At 41.6% G+C, this 23,539-nt stretch overlaps 1 protein-coding gene across 1 annotated transcript in view; it reads left to right on the top strand.

Moving 5' to 3' along the window:
• Positions 1 to 5,797, top strand: part of TTK (TTK protein kinase) — a 29,969-nt gene extending 24,172 nt beyond the window's left edge. Inside the window, exons 17-23 of the mRNA XM_058020638.1 lie at positions 60 to 211; positions 1,404 to 1,528; positions 1,838 to 1,918; positions 3,156 to 3,332; positions 3,638 to 3,728; positions 3,962 to 4,059; positions 5,162 to 5,797. Coding sequence (XP_057876621.1) covers positions 60 to 211; positions 1,404 to 1,528; positions 1,838 to 1,918; positions 3,156 to 3,332; positions 3,638 to 3,728; positions 3,962 to 4,059; positions 5,162 to 5,251 — 814 coding nt within the window. The 3' untranslated portion in view covers positions 5,252 to 5,797. The remainder of the gene's footprint in view (positions 1 to 59; positions 212 to 1,403; positions 1,529 to 1,837; positions 1,919 to 3,155; positions 3,333 to 3,637; positions 3,729 to 3,961; positions 4,060 to 5,161) is intronic.
• The last annotated feature ends 17,742 nt before the right edge of the window (positions 5,798 to 23,539 follow it).

Raw genomic sequence — 23,539 nt, 5'->3', positions numbered from 1 at the left:
CAGTGTTTCACTGTAAAAAGATATTTCCTTCACTTTTAACACGCATGTTTTATTTTTAGTGAAATTACTGATCAACATATCTACATGGTAATGGAGTGTGGAAATATTGATCTCAATAGCTGGCTTAAAAAGAAAAAAAAGATGGATCCACTGGAACGAAAGAGCTATTGGAAAAATATGCTGGAAGCTGTTCACACAATCCATGAATATGGTATTCTTAAATAATTCTAGGTATTTGTGTAGGATATATGGCAGATAATGTCTCTTGTTTTAATTTTGGAGATGGTATTGTTTTTAATGTTGGTGTAATCTTAGTGATCTACAAAGATGGATATTTACTGTATTTAAAAAAAAAAGCAGTGATGCAAAAAACAAAGTTAAATCTTGATCCAGAGATGGGCTTGGTTAACTCAAGAAGGATCTCACAAATATACTGTCTATGTAATGATATCTGCTTTCTTTCAACAGCCAGAAAATATTTTCTGTTTTAGACTACCTCGTATGCTCCCGCTTGTTCTCTGTTAGACTCAAATTTTAGCCACTCAATCTCTCCATACTTGGCTTTGACATTAATGACAGCTCTGCCATCTTTACTTTGACAAAGTGTTTCAGCTTTCTCCTAGACTTCTTCAGGCCTTCCTCTCTTCTTTACCTATATAATTGTGTATGCATCTATAGTATCTATATTCTGTTTTTCTATATAGTATAAAGGAGAGGCGACTTGGATCTTTTCCCATATAATAATCAAGTGAAGAGTAGTACATGTAGCAAAAAACATCATCTATTTTAGGACTAGAACATCCAACAATATAGCAAACAGCAAAACCTACTGAAATTCAGCGGGCATACATATATGTGATGTTTTGAAAAAAGCCATAGATTTTTGTAAAATATCAAGATAGATTGGTTGATTATGTAGATAGTAACCAAAACTCATGTTAAATTGTGCAAGTAGAGTTTGTGAGAAGTCAGTTGTGTATATTCCTTAGTGAATGGTACCTTTTATCAGACTAAGCAATGTAATTTTATTTTAACTCCCTGCTTAGCTAATTAAAGAGAGAACGACAAGCATGGACAGGCCACTGAACTGCTCCAGAGCAGCAATCCAGTGTGGCTATGTGCCCACAGAGCTGGAGTGTCTGTCCCAAACTGAGACAAACTCTGCAACTCAAATTGCTTGGAGCTGTTCTGGGGTAGCTGCAGGTTTGATTAAGTAGTAATTCTAACTGTAAATTCATGCAAGTTAAGAACTCTTTAGGAAAAAAATGGAAGCACTTTTGTGAAATCTGCAGAGACTCAAATAAAGCCAGTCTGTACCTTCTCTCTGTGCAAGGGTTATAGGAATTGAGTAATACTAAACCTTATGGTAGTAATTTGGATTTACTTTAAACTCTTTTTTACAGGCATTATTCACAGTGATCTGAAACCAGCAAACTTTCTGATAGTTGATGGAATGTTAAAACTAATTGACTTTGGCATTGCAAACCAAATGCAGCCAGATGTGACAAGTATCATTAAAGATTCTCAGGTGAAATACTTCTGGAAAATTGATGTCCATTTTTCTGTGAAATGCAATAGTACCTGCTGATAACTTTGATTGTAATAACCTCAACTACTATTGAAATCTTATGCTGAATGGTTTTACATGTGTGCGTGAATATTTGTATATATTGTTTTTTACATGTTTTAATGAAGAAAATAATAATGGCATTCAACTTTAATAGAAACAAACTTTTAAGATGCTTTTCAGTGTTTTGGGACAGAAATCTAAGTTTTATTAAGTTAATGAAATTTAATGCATGCTTTACTTAAAATATTTTTTCATTTTTATGGTTAGGCTGGCACAATGAATTATATGCCACCTGAAGCAATAGAAGATAGGTCTTCCTATGGAGAAAATGGCAAGCCTCGTTCTAAGGTAGTATGATCTTTTTCCTCCTATTCCCTTCATGTTAAGAAGGAAGGAATTCAATCATATCTTCAGATTTTTTCAAAATCTTCCACTGAACTTGAACACAAGAGAATTTATTGTGCTGTGATGTTGTGCAGAGTTGGAAGGTTAAGCTTAATCTCCCTAACTACCCAAAAGCATTTGGCAGATGGTATTTAGAAAAATGTAAGTGCTCAGTTACTGTGTAAAATTGAAAGTAAAACAGAGGCACAGGCTTGGGCATTTTAGGGCCACAAATGAGTTCAGTGTATCCTATTAATTTTTCTCCACTACAGAGTATTGTGTATTGTAGAAAATTTTATAACTTCACCAGGGCAATGGAATGTGAATGATGAGAAAAGTACTGAAGGGAAAGCATTTTTCACATTGGCAGTCAAAATTCAATTGAGGGTTACATCGTTTGGTGCAAAAGTATTTAAAATCCATATGTACTCGCATGTACATGAAGATTAATTTTTTTAACAGTTGAATGGAAGTATTATTATGTAATAAAATAAAATCTTGCCTTCCTAAATAGAGAATAAAATATTTCAAAAGTGGATTTTTTTTTTAAGGATGGTAATTTTTTTACCTTTTGTACTTCTAAATTAAAACTGCATGCAAAAGGCAGATTTTTTTTCAGCTCATCTAAGCAGAAATCTAACCACTGTGCTGGGAGTCAGGTTCTGTGTATGCATCTTTCTCCACTTCCCCCCTCTCCCCCTCTCTGTGCTTCTCTTGAAGTAATTCAGCTTCAAAAGGACAAGTGCAAAGTTGTACTGCAAGGACCAGCCTGAGTGTCATAGTTGAAATGTGGATCTGAATCCTTTAAACCCAGGGGAATTGAATTGTGGCTTTCCACTTAGGAGACATAGCAGTGATCTCTCACCATTTCCTGGATTTAAATAATTTAGTATGCTTTTAGTTGTGTTTATTTTTAATCTGAAATTAGAATCCTGCAGTTTGACTTGTTAAGGACTAACTTTATTTTTAAGTTCTTCAAGTAAGTTGATTTTCAAAAATAGTTTAGAACAATAGTTTTCTTATGGAATATCAGTGAAGGAAGCCACAGTACTTAGTGGATAATGGCGTGCTGTCTTGGTGATTCTGTGTAACAGTAACAAAGATCTCTTACACAATGAAAACTGTACAAATACATGATAAATTGACTGAAGGGTCAGTTTCTTAAATAAAGAATAATTTTTTTTTTAATTTTTAATATTAGATAAGTCCCAAAAGCGATGTGTGGTCACTGGGCTGCATTTTGTACTGTATGACATATGGAAGGACTCCATTTCAGCATATAACAAATCACATCAATAAAATGCATGCTATTGTTGATCCAAGCTATGAAATAGTGTTCCCAGATATTGCTGAGAAGGATCTTCAAGATGTGCTGAAGGTAACTGTTCCTTTTGTTTTAAGTAATGGTCATTTCTTTATTTAAAGCATATTTTATAAAACTGAATGAGTTGTGCTTGAAATACTTTTTCCACAGAGATGCTCACTGCTACTTGTAGTAACAGACCTAATTCTAAAAGAAGAACTAAGCTAGAGTTACTCATGTAGTTTCCATATTAAAGTCTCTTTTCAGCTCAATACCAGCTACGTAAGTCCTTTGGTTCAACAACCAAAGTAAATACTGTTAATTCCTAGGACAATTCATAATTTATAGGCAAAACATTCTTCCTCTTTCTTCATTTGCAGCGCTGTTTAATAAGAAATCCTAAAGAGAGAATTTCTGTTTCGGAGTTGCTGGTACATCCCTATGTTCAAATTCAAAGTCATTGTCCAACAGGTACATTTATTTTAAAAATACTATTTAATAAAATATATTTTAACTATGCATTAGAAACCACTTCACTCTTAGAGGTATTATGAGCTTGTTGGTGTGACACAGTTTTGTTTGGTGCCTACATCTGCTTCAGAAAAGACTTCAGTATTTTAATTCTTAAACCTCTTGCAAACTGTTCTGGCAGTTTTTGTGCTGATAATGTATACAATTTCACCATAAGTATAAATTACCTGCAGGTGTTCCAAATGCAAAAGGAACAACAGAGGAAATGAAACGTATCCTTGGCCAGCTTGTTGGCTTGAATTCTCCCAATTCTATTTCTAGAGCTGCGAGGGTAAGTAAATTGTCTTTTCTATTTTGTGTAGTAGTACATGCTCATGCAGACCAAGGTTAGAATGTTTAGTAGTGAAAGATGAAACAATACATATATGAAATCTTCAGCCATAGCTGGGAAAACATTGCATGTCTTAGTGCTTTTATTTGCAAGGATGCAGAATCTCTCTACATTATTCTGAACTGAAAGGGTTGAAATGTGATGGGTGATGCCAGTAATTTTTCCTTTTAGTTTTTTCTTTCCGTTCCACCTCCTGATAGATCTGCTTTGCTTTTAAGCAGCCCCTCTGTGGAGGGTCTTCTAATTTAAGAACTCTCACTATGGAAAAATTACCTCAATTGATCTGTTAAGTGTGCACACTTTTGGACTGCAACTGTTCCTGCTTCCTGGAAGTTGCTGAGCTGTTAATGCCAGTGCTGTGTGTAAATTAGTTCCTGTGTGTTGAAGTACTGCAGCCTCTCTGTTTATTGCCTGAAAGAAGCTGGATAAATCTTCAACTCTGTTCTTTCTATGGGTGTCTCAGAAGTGATGGTGTAAAGTATACATAAGACCTAGAGAATGCAAAGCTGCTTTCATGGGGAGGAAATCAAATTCAATGCATATTAAATCTAAAGGAGTTCATGCTTACACTTCTAGTTGCACTTGATCTGTTTTGAATATGAGGGTGAACAAGTAGTTTATTCTTCTAACAAAATGGTGATTTGGCTGTTTGTGGGCCAAGTATCTGAGTGTCTCATGTAAACCTTGCATGCCCCCAGTACACAAATAACTCCTTCCATGCTGAGGTTTCCATAGTGGAGACATTTAATAGAGTTAACTTGATTTTTAGATCTCTCAGCTCATTTGTGCTCTCCTGACTTGTGAAACTCTATTACTTTGCCCTCACTGCAAAGTCAGCCGTATGTATTTTCCTCTGGGCACTGCACTGCATTACAGCTGGTACAACTAAGCTGTCTTAAGTGTTTTATTTTTTGATTTGACAGAGCAATTTTAGTATTTCAGTATGTGATGATTTATTTCAAGTGTAATGCTTGATTTATAGTTTGAATCCATGTGCAGTACAACTGTGTTCACCTGAATACCCTGTGTGTTTAACTTTCAGACTTTATATGAACAGTGCAGCAGTGGTAAAACTCTTGATGTATCAGCATTTGCAAAACCTGGGAGTCAAAAAACATGGACAACAAAATGATGTGCTACTGTTCAGGATGCAACTGATGTCTGGTCTGTTCAAAAAGTATTTTGTGCTGCTAGCTTTTAAAAGGACACTCAGCATAAAGTTTGCATTTTTATATGTTCATTGTGTTCTTTTGATAATGATTTCAGGTCATTAAAAAGAGCTTAATTGAATGCTTTTTACTGTGGGCTCTTTCACTCCTTGCATGCTGCTTGGGTTGAGCAACAACAACAGCTACTTGGTGATTATGGTCTGTGTTACTTACAAAGCACTACAGTGTCTGTAGTACACAAACTTGTATGAGAATCTTTTAAGAGGAGGTCTTATGAGAAGCTAATATAAAAAGTTCCCCAAAAATGCCAACTGATGTACATGAAAAACATGGAATACCTTTGCTAACAAACACCTTGCTAACAAATACCTTGGAAAGGAGCATTCTGTATAAACCACCAGTTACAATATTGGTAGATGCATGTAAATGTCACCCAGTTTTTGAGCTGTTCCTGTGGTTAAGTGTTATGGTGGAATCATCAGTACTGTGTTGAACTTGTATGAATAAAATGGCTCTTGTTGTATTAAAAATGCTATTACAAGTTTAGTCTGCTTTTCAAATTTCAAAATAGAAATTCCTTCAGGTTTCACAATGCTAATAAATTACTAATTTGGTTTTTTAAAAGCATTGATACTAAGCATTCTCTAAAATGCACTGAATGTAGGAGAAGTGGATTTTACATGATTGTTATTGGATTGGTTAGGTTTTAACTGAACTCCATTTCTGATGTGAGTGTACGTTCATGCCTACCCTCCTTTGTTTTGGATTACCTGTGATTCTCCACATTATGCAGGGAGAGTGATCAGAGTGGGAATTATTCCTGATAAGCAGGAGGGCTGAAGCAGGGGCAGAGAGTGTGTGCTCCACTGCAGTGTTGGAGCACACAAAGAACAGCACATCTCCTTCCTAAGAGTAAACTTGGAATGATAAACTTAAGGTGTTGGTCTTGTTGTCATTATGTGAAACACGGTGTGGAATCTCAGTTAGCCACCTGTCAGGATGGGGGGTAGTTGTCCTATGTTTCTAGTGAAAAAGGCTTGTTCCCCATAGAGGTCTTGTTTTTGCTCATTTTTTTAAAGACTTAGTGCTGCTGCAGAAGTTCAGAAGTATTTCAGGCATAAGGAGTACCTTATGCCTGTGCTAATTGTACTCCACTTTTGTTTATAGTTTGTTATATAGATATGAAAATTTTCAAAGTTGAAGCCAGTGAAGAAAAAATTTTATTGTTCTGCACGTTTCATATTCTAAACAGTTTGTGAGACTGCTAAGGTATGGGAACTGAAACACTTTGGCTTTCTCTCGAAGGGGGGAAGAAGTATCAGCCTCTTCAGAGAAAAACCTGTGAAGAAAATCTTTACTCTGCAGAAGTGTCTTTCCATAAAGTGAAAAGTTTCCCAAGTCCTTGTCTAGATTACAGCGCTTGAAAAAATTATTTGTAATTATTCTAATGTTACAGTTGTTTAACTTTTGCTGTTTGGCTTTCCTAGTTTGTGTTGAATATTGAGAAGCAGTGCTACATTACTGCACAGCAGTGCTACAATAGCTACAGCTATTTTTCTTTTGTAGTGTATGATTTACCAAACCTTTCTCTTATTCCATGGCTGTTGAAGAACCCACAGGAAATATAACTGGCATGAGAGGGAGCTTATGAAAGAGCCCTGGGGCTGATAAGAGGCAGTGGGTTGTTATCAGTCATCCCTTTAAAATAATTTTTTTTCCATTGCAGATGGGCAGTTGATTTATACTCCTTCCCCACCTCAATGACATGCTGCAGGATATCTGTCTACCTTGGTAGCTGCCACTTATGAGTCTTCAATCTATTCCAGGCTTATTTCTGCCTTACAGACAACTATCTCCCTTCTCAGGTTCTTCTGGAGTCTTAAAAGCATAAGTGAATTACAGAAATGTGTGATTAGCTTTAAAGGACAAAAAAGAACAATCTTAAATGTCGGGTAACAGGCAGGTAACTGCTAGAAGCTTTTTCAAGGTTATGAAATGTCCTGTGTCACTGTCACCCTCAAGGCTGCATTGCAGGATATTGTATATAATGGAGAGAGAAGATGGCTGGTAAAGCAGAGTATGTCTCTGTAAAGAGATAAATCTGCAGTATAATACTGTATCAGCTAATAATGAGATTCCACAGCTATGTGAAGGGTACAAAGGTAAATGAGAACACTTCACTAAGTTTCCTCTTGTAATTCTTGTTGGAAAAATGGGTTTGGGAACTTATAGCTTGTAAATCTAAGACTGTGGTCCAAAAGTTCTGCTCAGCAGCTAGCACTACAAAAGAAACCTAACTGCAGAAGGGTGACTTCCCTGTTCATTTGTGAATGGGTATAGCATGACTCAGTCTCCAGATTCCTCAGGAGGGTAAGTGGAGGGGCAGGGACTGACCTCTCCTCTGTGGTGATGGGAGCTGAAGGAATGGCCTGAAGCTGTGTCAGGGGAAGTTTAGGTTGAATATCAGAAAAATATCTTCACCCAGAGGGTGGTTGGGCACTGGAACAGGCTCACCAGGGAAGTGGTCATAGCACCAAGCCTGACAGAGTTCAAGAAGTGTTTGGGCAATGCTCTCAGGCACCTGGTGTGACTCTTGGGGTGTTCTGTGTAGGGCCAGGAGCTGGACTTGATGTTCCTTATAGGTCCCTTCCACCTCAGGACATTTTTTGATTCCATGATTCTATGACTCTGCCTGAACTCTGCTCTGTAAGGTTAATTGGAATTCAAACACTAAATAAAGTTTAAGATTTGAAGGCTCTGCTCATGCAGTCATTCTTCTTGTGACAATACCTAGAATTGAGTCCTTGACAAGATCAAGAAAAGGAGGCTGTTTGCTTACATATACCTCTGCTCTAAGGACACTTGACCAAGAACCAGGAAAAATCTATTCACAACCATGATGCTGGAGGAGTCAAACTCCTCCTTCTCATCTAGCCTTGTGGAAGACACTCCTAAGGTGCTACTGCTGTACATGTAGCTGTGCAGGAGGGAAATGGTACGGTCCCTAACAGCAGAGTAAAAGCAGAGGGTGTGAGTTAGTCTGAAGGTAAGTTGTCAAATTGTCACTATTTTGGTCCCTCCTGTGGATTTCTGTTCTTCCTTTAAGTACTTAATAATGGTTGCATGCTCAACAGTTTTAACTAATTCTGGGAGTGGTGGTAAGTATCATGTTAAAAATTCAACAGTTGAACAAACTTGATTTCTAGCCCTGGTGTGAAGTCTAGCTTGCTCCCTGAACTCCTCAGCAAGGATCTCTGGCTAATCCTTGCAGGTGCCAGTTATGACAACTGCCTGCTTCTCTCTTCCAGTTGTTTACACTCTCATTGCCTTGCTGCTCACACAAAACAGAGTTCTCAGTGGCAACAAATAAAACAAATACCACTTTTTATTTTAACACCTTTATTGCTAATGCATGTCCTGTTTCAGCTAAGGGTAAACTGCTAATATGAGAGTATTCCCTTCCTGCTTGCTGTATATATCTCTTCCCAGCTTGGTTATCTGTCCCACCTGCCTGGAGTACAAGGCTTGTCAGCGTGCCCTTGTTTGCTTACTGCTTCACATAAAGTAATTAGGAGATAAATCTTGTGAGATAAAGGCTGTAAAGAATGGAGCAGGCACTGCAGTGTGATTTACTTGTAGGATATAGAGGTGTACACCTGTGTGGACACAGAAGAAATCTTTATACAGCCTGTCCATACACTGTCATGGGAGTTGCTGAAATGAAACCTGAGATAAAAATCTGACTCCTCACCTCAATTCCTTCTCTTGGCAGGTAGACTATTCACAGCTAAACAATGATGCAATTTGAAGATTCTGGCTCTAATCAGATGAATTGCCAAAATCCAGGCAGATTTTGCAATGAAAGATATGACTAATTTGATGTGGAATAGTGGTACCACTGTTCTGAACCCTGAAAAAACACAAGGAATAGGTCAGGTTTAAAAAATATCTATCCATTGGTCTTAACCCTTATATGTTGTAAGGCTCTCTGGCTTGTCTCTGTACCCACTTAATGTGTATGTTATGTGGTAAGTGCAGGCATGCTTTGAATTCCTTTTGTAACATGCTCTATGTCTCTTGTTTTTCCCCTGTTTTATGTCATTGTTATTTGTATTTTTAATTGGCTTTTAAGTAGCTATATTTAAGGAAATATGAATTGGATTTGCACTTGCTTCCTCTGTAGTCTTGAATAGGCAACATTTTAGAGGTCTCAAATGATTGTTAGCCTAGCACTGCAAAGTCATGGATAAAATGTTTCTGTGAGTCTTAGCTCTTTACATTCCTTGTCTTGTTTGCTTTGAGTTTGTCAGAAAGCTGTTCAGTACCATGGATCTGTACAGTGCTGCTTCTGTTCAGTGACTCATTGGGGCATAAAGCTCTTCACTGCTATTGCAGAGTGGCATTTTCCTTTGAAATACTCTTATCAGGCATAAAACATGTGGATGTTCATGCAATGGGACACACAGTTCTGTGCAGCAGAAGGCAGTGAAGTTCCCTCCACAGAGGGGGAAATGCTGGGCTCTGCAGCAGCTGCTGTGTGCTGCAGGGACTCCTGAGCCATCCAGCAGGAAGCACTCAGCAGCACTGCAGGAAGGTACCTCAGTAATGAGAAGTTCTGAGTCTTCAGGAGGTCTTGGGTACCTGAGTGGAAGATGAGTGTCTGCCTAAATCTCTTTCAGTCTGATCTTTGGACTTAGCAGACATCCAGCACTGCAAAGGTAAAGACACTTCCTACTGTGGTGATGGATGCTGAGCTATGCAAATATGAACAAAGCCTTGGTTTTTGGGACAGCAGATGAAGCTTCAAAGAAACCTGGGCTTTTGGCTTGCAGTTTGCCATGGCTTAGAGAATGCTCCTATTGCTCTAGCTTCTCATCTGGAAAGAAAAGCCAACTCACATCAATGTTCAGAGCTGAGGAAGCTGGAAATTTTCATGTCAAGCTGTGTTTTGTAAGATATTAGTCCAAGGATCTACTTGAAATTGATGTGCCAGTAGCAGCTGTTTAGGGGCGGTTGATAAAGCTCTCCAGACCCAGGTAGCTTTTACTGCTGAAGTCTAAAGGAGTTTGTAAGAGCTGTGTGAGGTGTTGTCCTGTGTGATTTTTAAATTAGCCTTAGGAACACAGAAAGAGAAGGTAGTAAATATGATACTTGTCTTCATGCATGTTGAAACTTGTAAATGAGACTACCAAATATTCCTTCCATAGTAAATAAAGCCTATGTTGGCAGAACACAAAGGAATTCACATGGGAAAAAAGTATCCTAACAAATACAACACAAGGGGCTGTTGGAGTGGTATTTGGGGATGGTTCTTTGGCATTATACATAGTTTTCTGAAAATGTCTGTCCAAACCTTGTACCAAAGGAACCAATTAGAATATTAATTATTGGGAAAGGATGAGAATGCAAGAAAATATTGGTATGCTGCTATGTAAATATATTTGATTTAAATGCTCTCTGCAGTCCTTGAAAAGGTTTAATAAAGCTAGAGAATATATGGAGAGACCCAATGCAGGCCTTCAGGGAGATGGGAATGACTTCCATACAAGACTAAAAGCTGTATGACTTCCTGAGGAAACTCTCACTAGGAGGAATCTGCATTGCGCAGGGCTGGGAGCTGATGAAATGATCAGACAGACTGCTAGAAAGGGATGAAAGGAAGATCTTGGGGTTTAGTATGCAACATGTAAGTACATCTGAAGTATTGTAGAAGCCAAAGATACTAGTGTATTCAAAAAGAGATGGGATATATTCAAGGAGGTCAGGATGATCCTTGGCACTGTATGTAAGTGGTGAGATGTAATCTCTGGCTTGGGAATTCCCCCTATACATATATATCTCTGATTCTAAGTGCCTGGGCTGTTTTGCCAGGAAATTGCTTACCTTGCTCAAAGGGTTTATGATAAAGTTTAGCAGACCACACTGCCTTGTGCTCTGACCCCTGTGACAATAGATTCCTTAATCGGTTGGGTTTCTTTGGGTCCTGGGTACTTGATTTCCAACTCCATGCCTGTCAACATGGCACCTTTTGCAAGCAGTGTTTGAATGTATTTGCTCCATCAGTGTCAATGGAAGGCAATCATGTTTTAGCAGGCATTGTGTACCAGCAGCAGCTTGGCCAGAGCTGCCTTATCTTTCTTCCCACCTGCCACCTGAGCCACTGCCTCAAGAAGTCAGGCAGGTTTTGTAGCTGTGCTGTAACTTCCCTGCTGAGATCATAGTTGTACCTCAGAAAGGCACCTGGAAGCTGGGATCATGGCAGGCTGTTGCCTGGGTGTCAGCTTTGGAGCAAGGCTACAAGGAAGCAAGTAGCTAGAATAGACAACTAGAGTGGTGGTAGAAGCAGGGTTCAGATCTGCTTGTCAGAGGTTTGGTCCCACAGACCCAGTTTTAGGTTCTGTATCCATGCTGTGGCTTTCTTGACTCTGCTTGTAGCCACATCCTGACCTAGTTGGCATTATGTCCTGCTTCACACGCTGCCTGCTGATAACACCAGCAGCAATTCCTGCCGGCAGCTTAGGTCGGTGCAGGTCGTGATGTTTCAATAACCACTTTGGCACACTGGTGGGTTTTTGTACATGGGTGGGTCCTGCAAAACTTGTTTAGCTAGCCCTTCTTTTCCAGAGTTCCCTGTGTGCTCAGTCTTCCCACAGCACCTTGCCTCACACTTTGCTGTATGCATGTCCTTACACCCTGTTTCAAGGCAATAGCTGGAACCTTTCCAGTGGTGGTTTCATGGGGAAATGCTAGTTCAAGGGGTTCATAGTGGTCCTTTCAAATTCTGGGTTTCACTCTAGACAGGAGCCTGGTATCATTTGGGTAGACTCCTGCCCATAATTCTGAATATAAGACCTCCGTGTCCTGGAGTTTAGGTTCTCCCAGGATCTGGAATAAGTGCTGAATAATAAGGATCCTGGGGTATCTGCTGATCCCTTTGTGGTCTGTCACTATATTGGAGTATTAAATCTTGTCCATTCAAACTCTGGCCAAGGATCTTTTTGAGTTCAGGGAGATTCTGCTTTATGGAAGACAACTGAAAAATAGACTTTGCTACATGGTGGACATCCTGTTTTATGTCTGAAAACCTATATGTTTTCAAAAGGAATATTAAACCAGAAAGACTGGCAGTGTAATGAGTCAATCCATAAGTTGTGCATCCAAAGCTACATCCAAGCACATTTTTCATGAAAGCTTATTCATTGTGTCTGATTCCAGTAAACAGGAGTCACTACAAGTGAAGGCTTACTCATTCTATGTACTGAAATATTGTATCTTTCTCTCAATTTTGCAATTATAATTATAACTTGAAGTCTTTATTGACATACGGTAACACAGGAGTTAATTGATTTTCATCTTGAGCATCTCTTAGAACATCATAGCCTAATAATGAAGAATTTCCCTAAGACAGGCCAAGCACAAAGGAAAGATGAAGATATAAATCCAGGACTAGATGAGGCATCTACTTTATCTAAAGGAAAACCCTATTGTTGTGGCTGGTGTGAATGGATCCAGATAAAAAAACCAAAACACACAACAAAACAAAAAAGTCCAACCAGAGACAGGGAGGTGCTACATCCCCCCTGTTCTGCCTTGTGAGGCTGTTAGGAGCCTCTCTGGGCTGGTGTCTGCTCTCCTTTCTCCCAGACTTCCTTCTTGGCTGAGTGAGTCAGAACTTTCTATTGAGTGTTTTCCTGATCCACCTCCTGAACTGTCTTTGCCCTTCTGTGCATCCTGGTTGGCCACATTCAAACACGATGCATTGAAAATGAAAACATCTCAGAAGTCTCAGCAGGTGCCTTTTTAGAAGGAAATATTTAACAATCCCTAGGCAGCATTTTTTTTTTCTTGGCTTAGGCAGTTATGCTTCATAGCTAGTAAAAAATGACTAATGCAGAACTCTTCTTCTGCCCCCTTTTTTCACTTCCAACAACTTACAGCACACAGTGAAAGCACTAGGTACCTTTGGCACTAGGTACTTGACCTGCTCTATGTATGATTGAGGTTACTGTGACTTTTTTCCTTACAACCTAGACCTGAATAACTGATCCTGAATTGAGGATGATAAAGGTAGAAGAAGAATAAATTTTATTAGAATATTGGTTGTGTCATTAATTATCTGTGATCCTTAAACTTTGAAGGTGCTCCAAGAGCCTTTTTTCAGCCTACTGGAACTGCTTTGCACTGAGCAACTTAGGCTCCTGATTTCTTTCTGACCAGCAGGATAACATCCAAAGTCACATGATGAACATGAATATTAGTACTGTATGTTGTCATCTGTCTTAATAGTTCACTTTTCCCTTATTTCAGTCATTAAAAAGTCATGCCAGAAGATGCATGGGAAGATATATGCAATGCATCTTGATCTGACTGTCATAAGGAAAGAAGCTATTCAGTAGTGTCTCATTTATCATTAATACCCAAGCTGCATTTTGTGTCAATTTCTACATTATTGTTACATATTTTTAATCAAGACATACTTTTGAAGTCAGGCTAGTTAGTCTTGCATGGATCAGCACATTTATTGCCTTTTGTAGTCTTGCTCATCTTCAACCATGTTACATTCACTTCAAAGCGAGTCTACCTAAGTTGTACTTTCATATACCTATCCTTTCAAAGTTACTGAAAAGTTTGTTCGGGTTGTTGGGGTTAGAAGGTCCCTGCTGCCTCTGAGTTTGTCTCTGACCAGTATGGGATGCTAAGGAAGGAATGGCCTGGGGCAGGTGTGCAGTGATGCACCTCAGGATGGTGATCAGCACCTTCCCTTCCCTGCAAGCACAGCTGCTCTTCCAGTTCCAGGACAATGGAGCTGTGCAACAGCATGCTCAGGTTCAATGGCTACCGTGCTCCAAGGAGACATCATGGTCCTCACTGAAAACTGACACAGAGAAAAGATTTCTTTTGGGGTTAGATGTAAATTTAGTTATGTGCCTATTGTCCTCATTTTCCCTATTTCTTTTTATGTAGGAGAACATCCTGTTCATTTTGATTGCCTTTTAGATGACAAAAAAGTTTGTAAAAGTTCTAATACTCCCCTCCCCCCTTTTTTTTGAAATAAAGTTCTGACATGTTGTATGTGGAATTCCTGCTTTTTGAGTTTTTTAGAAATCAGAAGCTGTATTCTTGATCTGCATTTGTTTGCCCTGACGCTTTGTGATCACTTGTTGTTCCTAAAAGACTATCTTGCAGTCCTTCTATCCTCTTTGCTTAACAAAATGAAACTGCCTGGCTTTTGGACTTACAGATTTAGGAGCTATTTGGTAAGGAGAAATGTCTCTCTCTAGTTTGTGCCTTGAACTTGCTATTTTTGAGGTTGCCAGCCTCCCAAAGGGTATGGCATATGGTGATGTTAATCTCTTTTTAGCCTCTATGTCTCTGGAGAGCAGCTCTTTCCTGTAGGCAGTGCTGCTGGCCAGGGTGGCAGAGGTGATGTCACCTGCTGGCCAGAATGGTCAGAAAGGAATCAGAAGCCTGAGGAGCTTGGTCTGAGGCAAGCTGTAAATGAGTGCTCTCCTCATGCTTCTGGTTTGGTGTGGCCACAAGCCTGCCCTGGGAAGTGCATTTCAGGTTGGGCCAGGACTGGTGCTTGGTGAGCACTAAGGGCCAGAAGAGATCTCCTCAGCAGAAGGATATTCTGCTGCATCTTCTACAGCCTGAACTCAACTATCTGTCTTGATCAAAGCATCACCTCTTAATTGCTTCATGTTTCACTTCTGCAAGTAACTTAATGTTGTATTTCTGCTGCAAGTAACTGCTGCTTGCTGGTTGCCCTTGTATTAATGAGTGCAAACTTTTAATGTGAGCTGTGACTGTATCCAAACCAGGTGTGTACCAGTGGCAGCCAGAGCGCAGGTTTGCTTCCTTCAGCTGTCCCATAGTCAGAACAAAGTGCCAGGAGTGAGCAGGGTTTCTTTTGGTGCTGTCCTGGGGTTTGTTATCAGGGATGATGCTACAGAGCAATATATCATTGTCCAGTCAATGCCAAATTGATAGTGGCACTGGTGTAAGAGCTGCTGTGGCAATGGCAGCAGTCCCTCCTGTTCTCTGCAAGGGCCTGTAATTTTGGCATAGAACTGGCAGATGTTGACAGTGTCCTCAGACCACCTTCAAGCAGTATAAAATGTCATTTAGCTTCCTTTAATCTCACTATAAAAAATAATTTTCTTACTCACTGTCTAGGTGCCTTAAAACATGTTTTTACCTGTACTGACAGCTTCCTCATGTGTCACTAAGAGATTATGAACAATCTTTTGTATTCTAGCTCTGCCTTCTTTTGGTAAGGTTTTGTGTTTAGTTATAGCTCCTGTAATGGTTGGCTGAGCTGTACAAAACTGACATGCCACTGGCTGTGCACTATAGTTTAACTCACTTCTGATGGATCCTCAGGGAAAAAATTCTGCACTCATCAAATATCTCCCAGGTTAGCATTTGATTTGTGTGTTACCTACGTTGACTGAAAGCATGCAGAGCTTTTTGACTTTCTGAAAGGCATGTTTTTTGTCCAGAGTCAAACACTGGTCTTGTAGTAGTGAGTCTAAAATTTTCTGTGACTATAGGCTGTGGTTAAAGCTGCTGTTTCTGCTCAAACATGCTGCTTGCTGGGGTCTGTTTGTGCCTGGCCCACATGCTAGAAGCTCCGTGTCCTGTTGGTGTTTTAGGAGTGCATTGCCCATGCAGTCCTTCAGTGACTTACAGGTATTGCAATCAGGTTCTTTAATTAACTCCTTTGAGAGTAAAATCTTTACCAGATTTTTAACAGTGGCTTGGATACTTTTGCATAGGAATACTCTTAGAGCAGCTGATTCAGAGAACAAAGTTAGGTAAGACATTTCTGAACTTAGTTCACTGCTTTAAGAAGTTTTGTATTCATTCCTGTTTAGCTGGACAGCTGCTTCTGTTTGATTCTGGTTGGCCATGATTCCTCTATGCACCTAGGAATGTTCTTCTAATCACTATGGTTTGAGGTAGCTTTAGTCTTGTATTGCCAGTTCTTTCCACAGCTGCTCACAAGATTAAGTCACCCTTGACTAATCTGATGGCTTTCTGTGGTGAAATGACTGGATCTGGGAATGAGGGGTGAGCAAGAGATAATGTTTCCTTTGACTTTAGCAAGACTTTTGGCACTGCCCCTCATAAAACTCTTGTGAGCATGGCAGGATATTAGGGATTGGGTGGAAGGGTGGATGGACAGCTAGGAGATGGGTGAAATGCTGGCTGGATGGCTGGGATCAGAGGGCAGTGGTTCATGGGTTGCACTTTCAGACCCCTGCAGTTCTCTACTTGTTGCTGGGGTGTGTCCTGTTCTACATCATTGATGGCCCGGAGGAGGCAATGCAATGCACCCTCATCAAACCTGCAGATGATTAATGCTTGAGGTCAGGCATGCTTTTCCCAGGTAGGCTGGAGGAATGGATAAACAGGAACCCCATAAAATTCAGCAGGGGCAAATGCCAAGCCCTGCCCTGGGCACCAGGATAAGCTGGGACTGCTCTGTGGGGAATAGCTCTGTGCAAAGGGCCATGGTAGGCAGTGAGCTGGGCATGTGTGTGCCCCAGATCAGCACCTGCAGTGCTCTTCCAACAGAACCTCTGCCTGTGGAGCGTTTAGCTCAGGAAATTTAGCCAAACACTGCTGCTAAGTTCTGTGTCATTCCCCCATGATTCAAGTTCTGTCCAGCAGTAGCATGATTTTCCCTGCCTCTGAGCAGTAAGCACAGCCATGCTCACTGTGTAGTCTTAAAAGAAAGTTAGGGATTTTTAAAAATTATGTGACCTGGGTGTCAGGATGTTTTTATTACCCTTCCAGCCTCTCAAGGTCTTCCCTGTGTTCTTTAAGGCTGGCTGTGAGAGCCTGTGCTGCCCCTACATCTCTGTGATGTGACAAAGAACACAGCATATGGGAAGGACAATCAGGAGGAGGAGGAAGCCCTGCTTGGGTAATAACTTGCCACCAGGGAAGCAGCAGGTGGGAAATGGGGTATTCCACATCTGCTGGCCCTGAGAAGTGGTTGGATGGCACATTGGTAGGGACTGATGTCAGGCAATTTGGTATCCGCTGCCAATTTCCAGAGGAAGGCCAGCAATACTGCATCTGGTGAGGGCAATCAAGCTCAAGGACATTTGGTCTGTGGTTGGACCCAAAAACATCTCTATTTTCAGCTTATTCCTTGGAAATATCATGAGGGTAGTGCTCCAACTAATCCCCCTTTTGAAGGTTTTTTTTTTTTTTTGATAAATCAAATAATGTCTTGAAAAATAAATTTTTCCTAAGTGATAAATTTTTGGTCTGGCAGTCCTAATGTTGAAGCGCATTTATTTCTCTGGCATTGCAAAGAGCTCTTGTGGCGGGCAGGGCTTTGTTTGCAGGCTGGGCTGTGAGGCAGGGACTGCAGTGCAGCGCATTTCTCGGTGTTCTGCATCCACGTGAGGGCACCACAGCACTGCGGTAGCAGGGATTTTGTTACCTGCCTGCGGGACTGTACCCTGCACTCTAAAGGAATCCTTCGGGAAAAAAATAGCCCTGCATAGTTTATTTAAAACCACCACCACATTGTAAGAATGTGTATTTCTGCTGTGTTTCACCTCCCCCGGATTGTGGGTGCTCTGCCCCAGCAGACCCTCTTGTGGTGCCCAGTTATACCAGCCCTATCCCTGCCGAGAGGGTAATGTGCTTGTGGGTGAACGGACTCAAATGGAAGAAAAAAATAAGGAGTAATTTATTTATTAGCTCTGCTGGGGTACCAGCTTTTCTGGGAGAGCCAGGGCAGTGACAACTCAATTATTTGAGAAGGGCCTGTGAGCCAAAGGCAGAAACTGCTAAGCATGGGGAGTGGGCTGGGCAGGCAGCCCTCGGCACCCGCCCTCCAACAGGCAAAGCTACTGCTGCCCCTGAGATGCTGAACCTCTTCTCCCTTCCTTTTTCCATTCCGTGTCTGCATCCCATGCTTTCTCCCCTTCAAGCACGGCTTTACTCAGGCTCTGACCTTTGCATCCACAACCAGCCCAATGCAGGCATGTTTGTTGCTGCCCTCTGCAGCATCCCCTGCAGGCACGGCACAGTCCAGGCTTGGGTGCAGCTGCATTCCCTTAGCCAAGGAGTTCTTTTGGCAATAAGGTCACTTTGTGTGGCTGAGGAGGTCCCCCCAGTGTGGCAGCTCCTAGAGAAGCAGAGGCTGAGCAAGCCCCAGAAGAAGAATGGCCGTGGTTCAGCCTGCAGCCCCTCAGAGGTGCAGCCCCTTGGCTTGGCTGCTTGAAGGAGAGCAATGCTGGCACTGGTGAGGGATGGTTACTTACTGGTTTTAGAGGGAGGTTTCTAAAGTTGGAAAAAACATATAAGATGATCAGACTTCCAGCTGGTAACCCAGCAATGCGAGGTCCACCACTCAGCCATGTCCCTAAATGCCACCTCTGCAGGCCTGTTGAACACTTCCAGGGATGGTGATTCAATCACTTGCCTAGGCAACTGATTCTAATGTCTGACCACGCTTTCAGTGAAGCAATTTCCTCCTAATCTAGCTCCTCAGCACAACTTAAATGCACTTCCTTTCATCCTGTCACTTGTTACATGGGACAACAGCCTGATCCTCACCTGGCTGCAACCTCCCTTCAGGAACCTGTAGAGCTGTAGGCTGATAAAAGGTGTTCTCCAAGCCTCCTTGTCTCCAGGCTAAATGCCCCCAGCTCCCTCAGCTGCTCATTTTCAGACTTGTCTTTCAGACCCTTCACCAGTTTCTTGCTGTTCTCTGGACACGTGCCAGCCCCCCAGTGTCTCTCTTGTGGTGAGGGGCCCAGAGCTGGACACAGCACTTGAGGTGCGGCCTCACCAGGGCTGAGTACAGAGGAAAAGTCACTGCCCTGCTCCTGCTGGCCACACCATTTCTGATACATTCCAGGATGCCATTGGCCTTCTTGGCCAGCTGGGCACAGCTGGCTCGTGTTCAGCTGCTGTCAGCCAGCACCACCAGGTCCTTTTTCTCTGGGCAGCTTTCCAGGCACTCTTCCTCCAGCCTGCAGTGCTGCAGGGGGTTGTTGTCACCCAAGTGCAGAACCTGGCACTTGGCCTTGCTGAATCTTACAGTTGACCTTGACCCATTGATCCAGCCTGCCCAAGTCCCTTTGTAGAGCCCTTTAGGCAGAGGTTTGGCTGAGGATGTGACTAAACCAGAAAATGATCTGTTCCTGCTAGGGCCTATTGCTAACAGGTCAGGAGTCCTTCACAGCCCTGTAAAGAGCTGCCTGGTGAAAACTCCTGAGGGGTACTTTGAATTTAAGCTTATTACCTGAGAGGAATAGAAAGGAGGAGGTGTGTGCTGCTCTGGCAAGTGTTGCAGGCCTTGGAGTTGTGCCCCAAAAGTGTTTCTGTTTGCATTTCAGAGGCTGGGCCACTGCAGGCTTGTCAGCACATGAATGGGCTCCCAAATGCATAAAGCTTCAGTAGGAGAGACCTGTCCTACAGTGCCAGAAAGGATAAGAATTGATTTCATCTGGGGCTCAGCCCAGGATTCCAAAGGGCCCTGGCTGGCACGGTGCCAGGCAGGCAGACAGGAAAAATGGGTTTGAATCTCAAATCTACCACCAGGTTGTGTGAAAAACTGTGTCTTCTCTGAGCTTCAGCTTCAGTAGCTGCACACTGCACTTCATTATGTTCACATTCAATGGCCTAAAATGTAGGGGTGACATTGCTGTCTAGATTTGTTATTTATGGCCTCATTGAGAGCCTTATCTTTCTCAGTGAGTCATCTCTTTCAGAACTCCTCTGCAACAGATGAAATTTCACCCGATAAAAAGACTTTGGGCAGGCTGGTGTTGGTCTAAAGGGTGGGAAAAATGAATGCCTCTTGTCCCTGGGTCAGCTGCTTCCTTGCCAACTATTATCTCTCTTTTAGCTTTGTTGAATGAGGTTGGTGATCAGGCTGTGAGATTTGGGACCGCCAGTCAATCTGCTGAGCTTGTGCCGGCTGGAAGTGAGGTGCAGCCTGCACTCCCCACAGAGGCTGCAAATCAAACAACTGCTGAGTTTAATGAACTGTTTGAAGAAAAAACATTGGTATCCCTGGGTTTCTACAGTGAGAGCCCAGAAGTCTCCTGTTGCAGAGCTGTTGCACTGGGTGAGCTGTGTGAGGGTCTCCCACTGTCCCAGCCAGCCCATGCACTGGGACTGTCTCTTGCTTCTTGAATCAAAGTGTGGTCTGAAAGCCCAGGGATCAACTCCACAAGTTGTTTTATCTCTTCCCTCTGCCAGACCAGCTAACCAACCAATTTTCTGGAAAGAGAACAGCTGTGTGCTGTGAACATTGACTCCAGCAACGTTTCCATCACCCTTTTTAAGCAGTTTGGTGTAGATGTCAGAACAGAATGGTTCCTGTTCACTGGCATCTAAGAGACCATTATTTAACAGTGATCTCTTTGATTGATCTCAGTGATCTAACTGTGCCTCTGCTCAGTTGAAAAGGCACTGAGAATTAGGCTTGACTATACTTTTGTGGTGTATTTCTACTATCTTTGGAGGCCCTGGGCTCTTCTCCAGTTGTCTGTGAACTCTACTCTCCCTTTGAGGTGCTGGGTAGTTCAGTTCTACTTCTAAGTCTTCAGTTCCATTCTCTTCCTGTCCAATTGCTCCATCTATGCCACAAAGAGTATCTGCATGCAAATCCCTCTGGCTCCTGGCTTTCTTTCCTATAAATCCATTGGCTTGGCAGCTTCTCTTACCTTTACACCTGCCATGGTTCAACCCCAGCCAGAGGCCAAGCCCCATGCAGCCACTTGCTCATTCCCCCACCTGCAGGCTAAGGGAGAGAATTGGAAGGGTAAAAGGCATAAAACTTGTGGGTTGAGATAAAAACAGTTTGATGGGGAAAGTAAAAACTACACAGACAAGCAAAGCAAAGCAAGGAATGAGTTCAGTGCTTCCATGGGGAGGCAGGTGTTCAGCAGTCTCCAGGAGAGCAGGGCCCCCTCATACCTGGTGGTGACTTGGGAAGACAAACACCATCACTACAAACATCCCCCCTGCCCCTTTCTCCTCCCTGTCTTGTACACTGAGCATGAACTCATATGGTCCTGAGTATCCCTTTGATCCATTGGGGCCACCTGTCCCAGCTCCTCCAAACCTGCTGGGCTCCCCCAGCCTCCTCCCCAGCATGGCAGTGCAGGGTGAAAATGGCTCAGCAATAACAGAAACATCTCTGTATCATCAACCCTGCGTTCAGCACGAGTCCAAAACACAGCCCCCTGCAAGGCACTTGGGGAAAGCTAACTGCACCCCAGCCAAACCAGCACAGCACCCCATCTTCTCCAGGGCATGCTTCTCATTCAAGTCCTTGCTTTACCACACGTGGTCCCCCTGGCCACTGTCTCTGCTGCAGTGAGATACAGATTTCATCTCTGTGTCCAAGGAGAGGCCATTGCAAACCTGTTCTGTGTTTCTAGTTCTAATCCTGTACTAATGATTCAAGCTGCCTGGAATATCTACATGCAGTGGAACACAGGGATGAAGGTGCAAAGGATTCTGTTAATAAGTTTAAGTGAGGTTACACAGTTTACCTCTTCTTTTTTCCTACCCTATATCTCCTGTGAAGATAAATGGGGAAATTAGTGTTAGAGTTATGTAACACTGGAGAGAAGTGTCTGTTGGTGTTTAAATACGTGTAGATTGTAAATGATTTTTTTTTAAAAAACAACTTTTATGTCTGCTAAGTGAACACTAAAGCACTGTTTTCACAGTGTAAAGTAAAGGCAAAGCCAAAGCAGTCCAACTTGAGAGTCAGTGTTGAATAATACTCACTGCACTGTGGCATCACAGGGTAAATATGGTCATGTTAGACCAGAGATTAACGTTTTCCATTAATTTTACTTTTTCCATAAACAAGACAGGACTGTGTTGGTTTTTTTGCCTTTAAAGTAGCATATTAACATGCACATGCTGCTGCTGGATCCCAATTAAAGGTTAACTGCAGTCAGCTGTTATATGGGTGGCTTATCAGTTGTTTTCTATCTGTGAAATCAACCTGAATATGATTCTCTGTCCTTGGATTTTGCAATTACATCTGGGTAGTTTGGTTCACCTTTAAGATGGTTAGAGTGAAAATAAATAACATACTCATGGAGGTGATTGTCAGATAAAAAGTCACTGGGTTCTTGCAGAGAATTACCAAGTGTGTGGTCATCATCCTGTTTAGGGCTAATCCAGCTGTGCATTTAAGGACTCAAAAGTGTACCTGAATTTGTCCAATGATGGAGTGAGGAAAAAAAAAAAATAGGAAATAGGGAGTTGGAGATAGGGTGGCAGAGCAAAGCTTCATGATACTCTACAAACAGGGAAGTATTTTCCTATCAGCACTGCTCTTGTTATGTCTACTGTCATAAACAGCACCTGCTGCATGATACAGATACATGAGGGCATATCCCAGCAACTGTCTTACAAATAATGATGTTTCTGTGTCAGGTTTAATCTACCTTCCTTCTTTCACATTTAGAAATCTTCTGGGCTTTGAGAGCAATAATCAAGGATGCACCTGTAATTTGCTGCAACTTGTTTACTTCTTGTCTTAATTTGTTTTGTGATAAATCCAAAGAAGGTCAAGGTCCAGTTGTTTTACCTGCTCAGACATCCAGTGACAAACAAGCAAACAAAACAGAAGGCAGGAAAAAAAGGTTAGAAGAAAACATTTGTTTATGAAGTAAATTAATGCCCATTTTGAAGTATTTCATATATCATTATTTCTTTTAGCAGTTTTGGATCACAGTATCAGCTGTGTGCAGCTAAGGCACATCCAAACCCAACCACTTGTGTGGTTTCATGTAAACATCAGTGATAGCAATGCTTATTTGAAACAAAGAAATTATTTTGGTGTTGGAAAAGAAAATTAAAGGGGGAAAAATTCTTCCCACCTTCCTCTATTTTATCTTCTTTGAGATTAGCACTTCCGTAGTAAGCTCTTGGTTCAGGCAGTGAAGTGCTAATTTCTTAATAAACAGTAACAGTGAAAACAAATAACCAGTAGTAATAATTTTTTCCCAATAATTTTATTTGCTTTCCAGTTTTCTTCCTTAGTTCTTCACTTCTTCTGAATTCCTTCATCTGTTGAGATTTCTGTGTCATGATTTAACATGTAACAAAATGCACCAAGGCCTCACACTTAATCTCAACCTTACCCTTATCAAAATGTTCATTTTTCAGAAGGTTTGATAATCCAGAGACCTCTTTCTCTCCTGCTATAATTATTTAATGGGACTTTCTATCATCTACTGGGCTTT

The sequence above is a fragment of the Melospiza georgiana genome, chromosome 3 (assembly GCF_028018845.1).
Source record: "Melospiza georgiana isolate bMelGeo1 chromosome 3, bMelGeo1.pri, whole genome shotgun sequence".
Lineage (NCBI taxonomy): Eukaryota > Metazoa > Chordata > Aves > Passeriformes > Passerellidae > Melospiza > Melospiza georgiana.
This window is presented reverse-complemented; position numbering and strand designations above follow the sequence as displayed.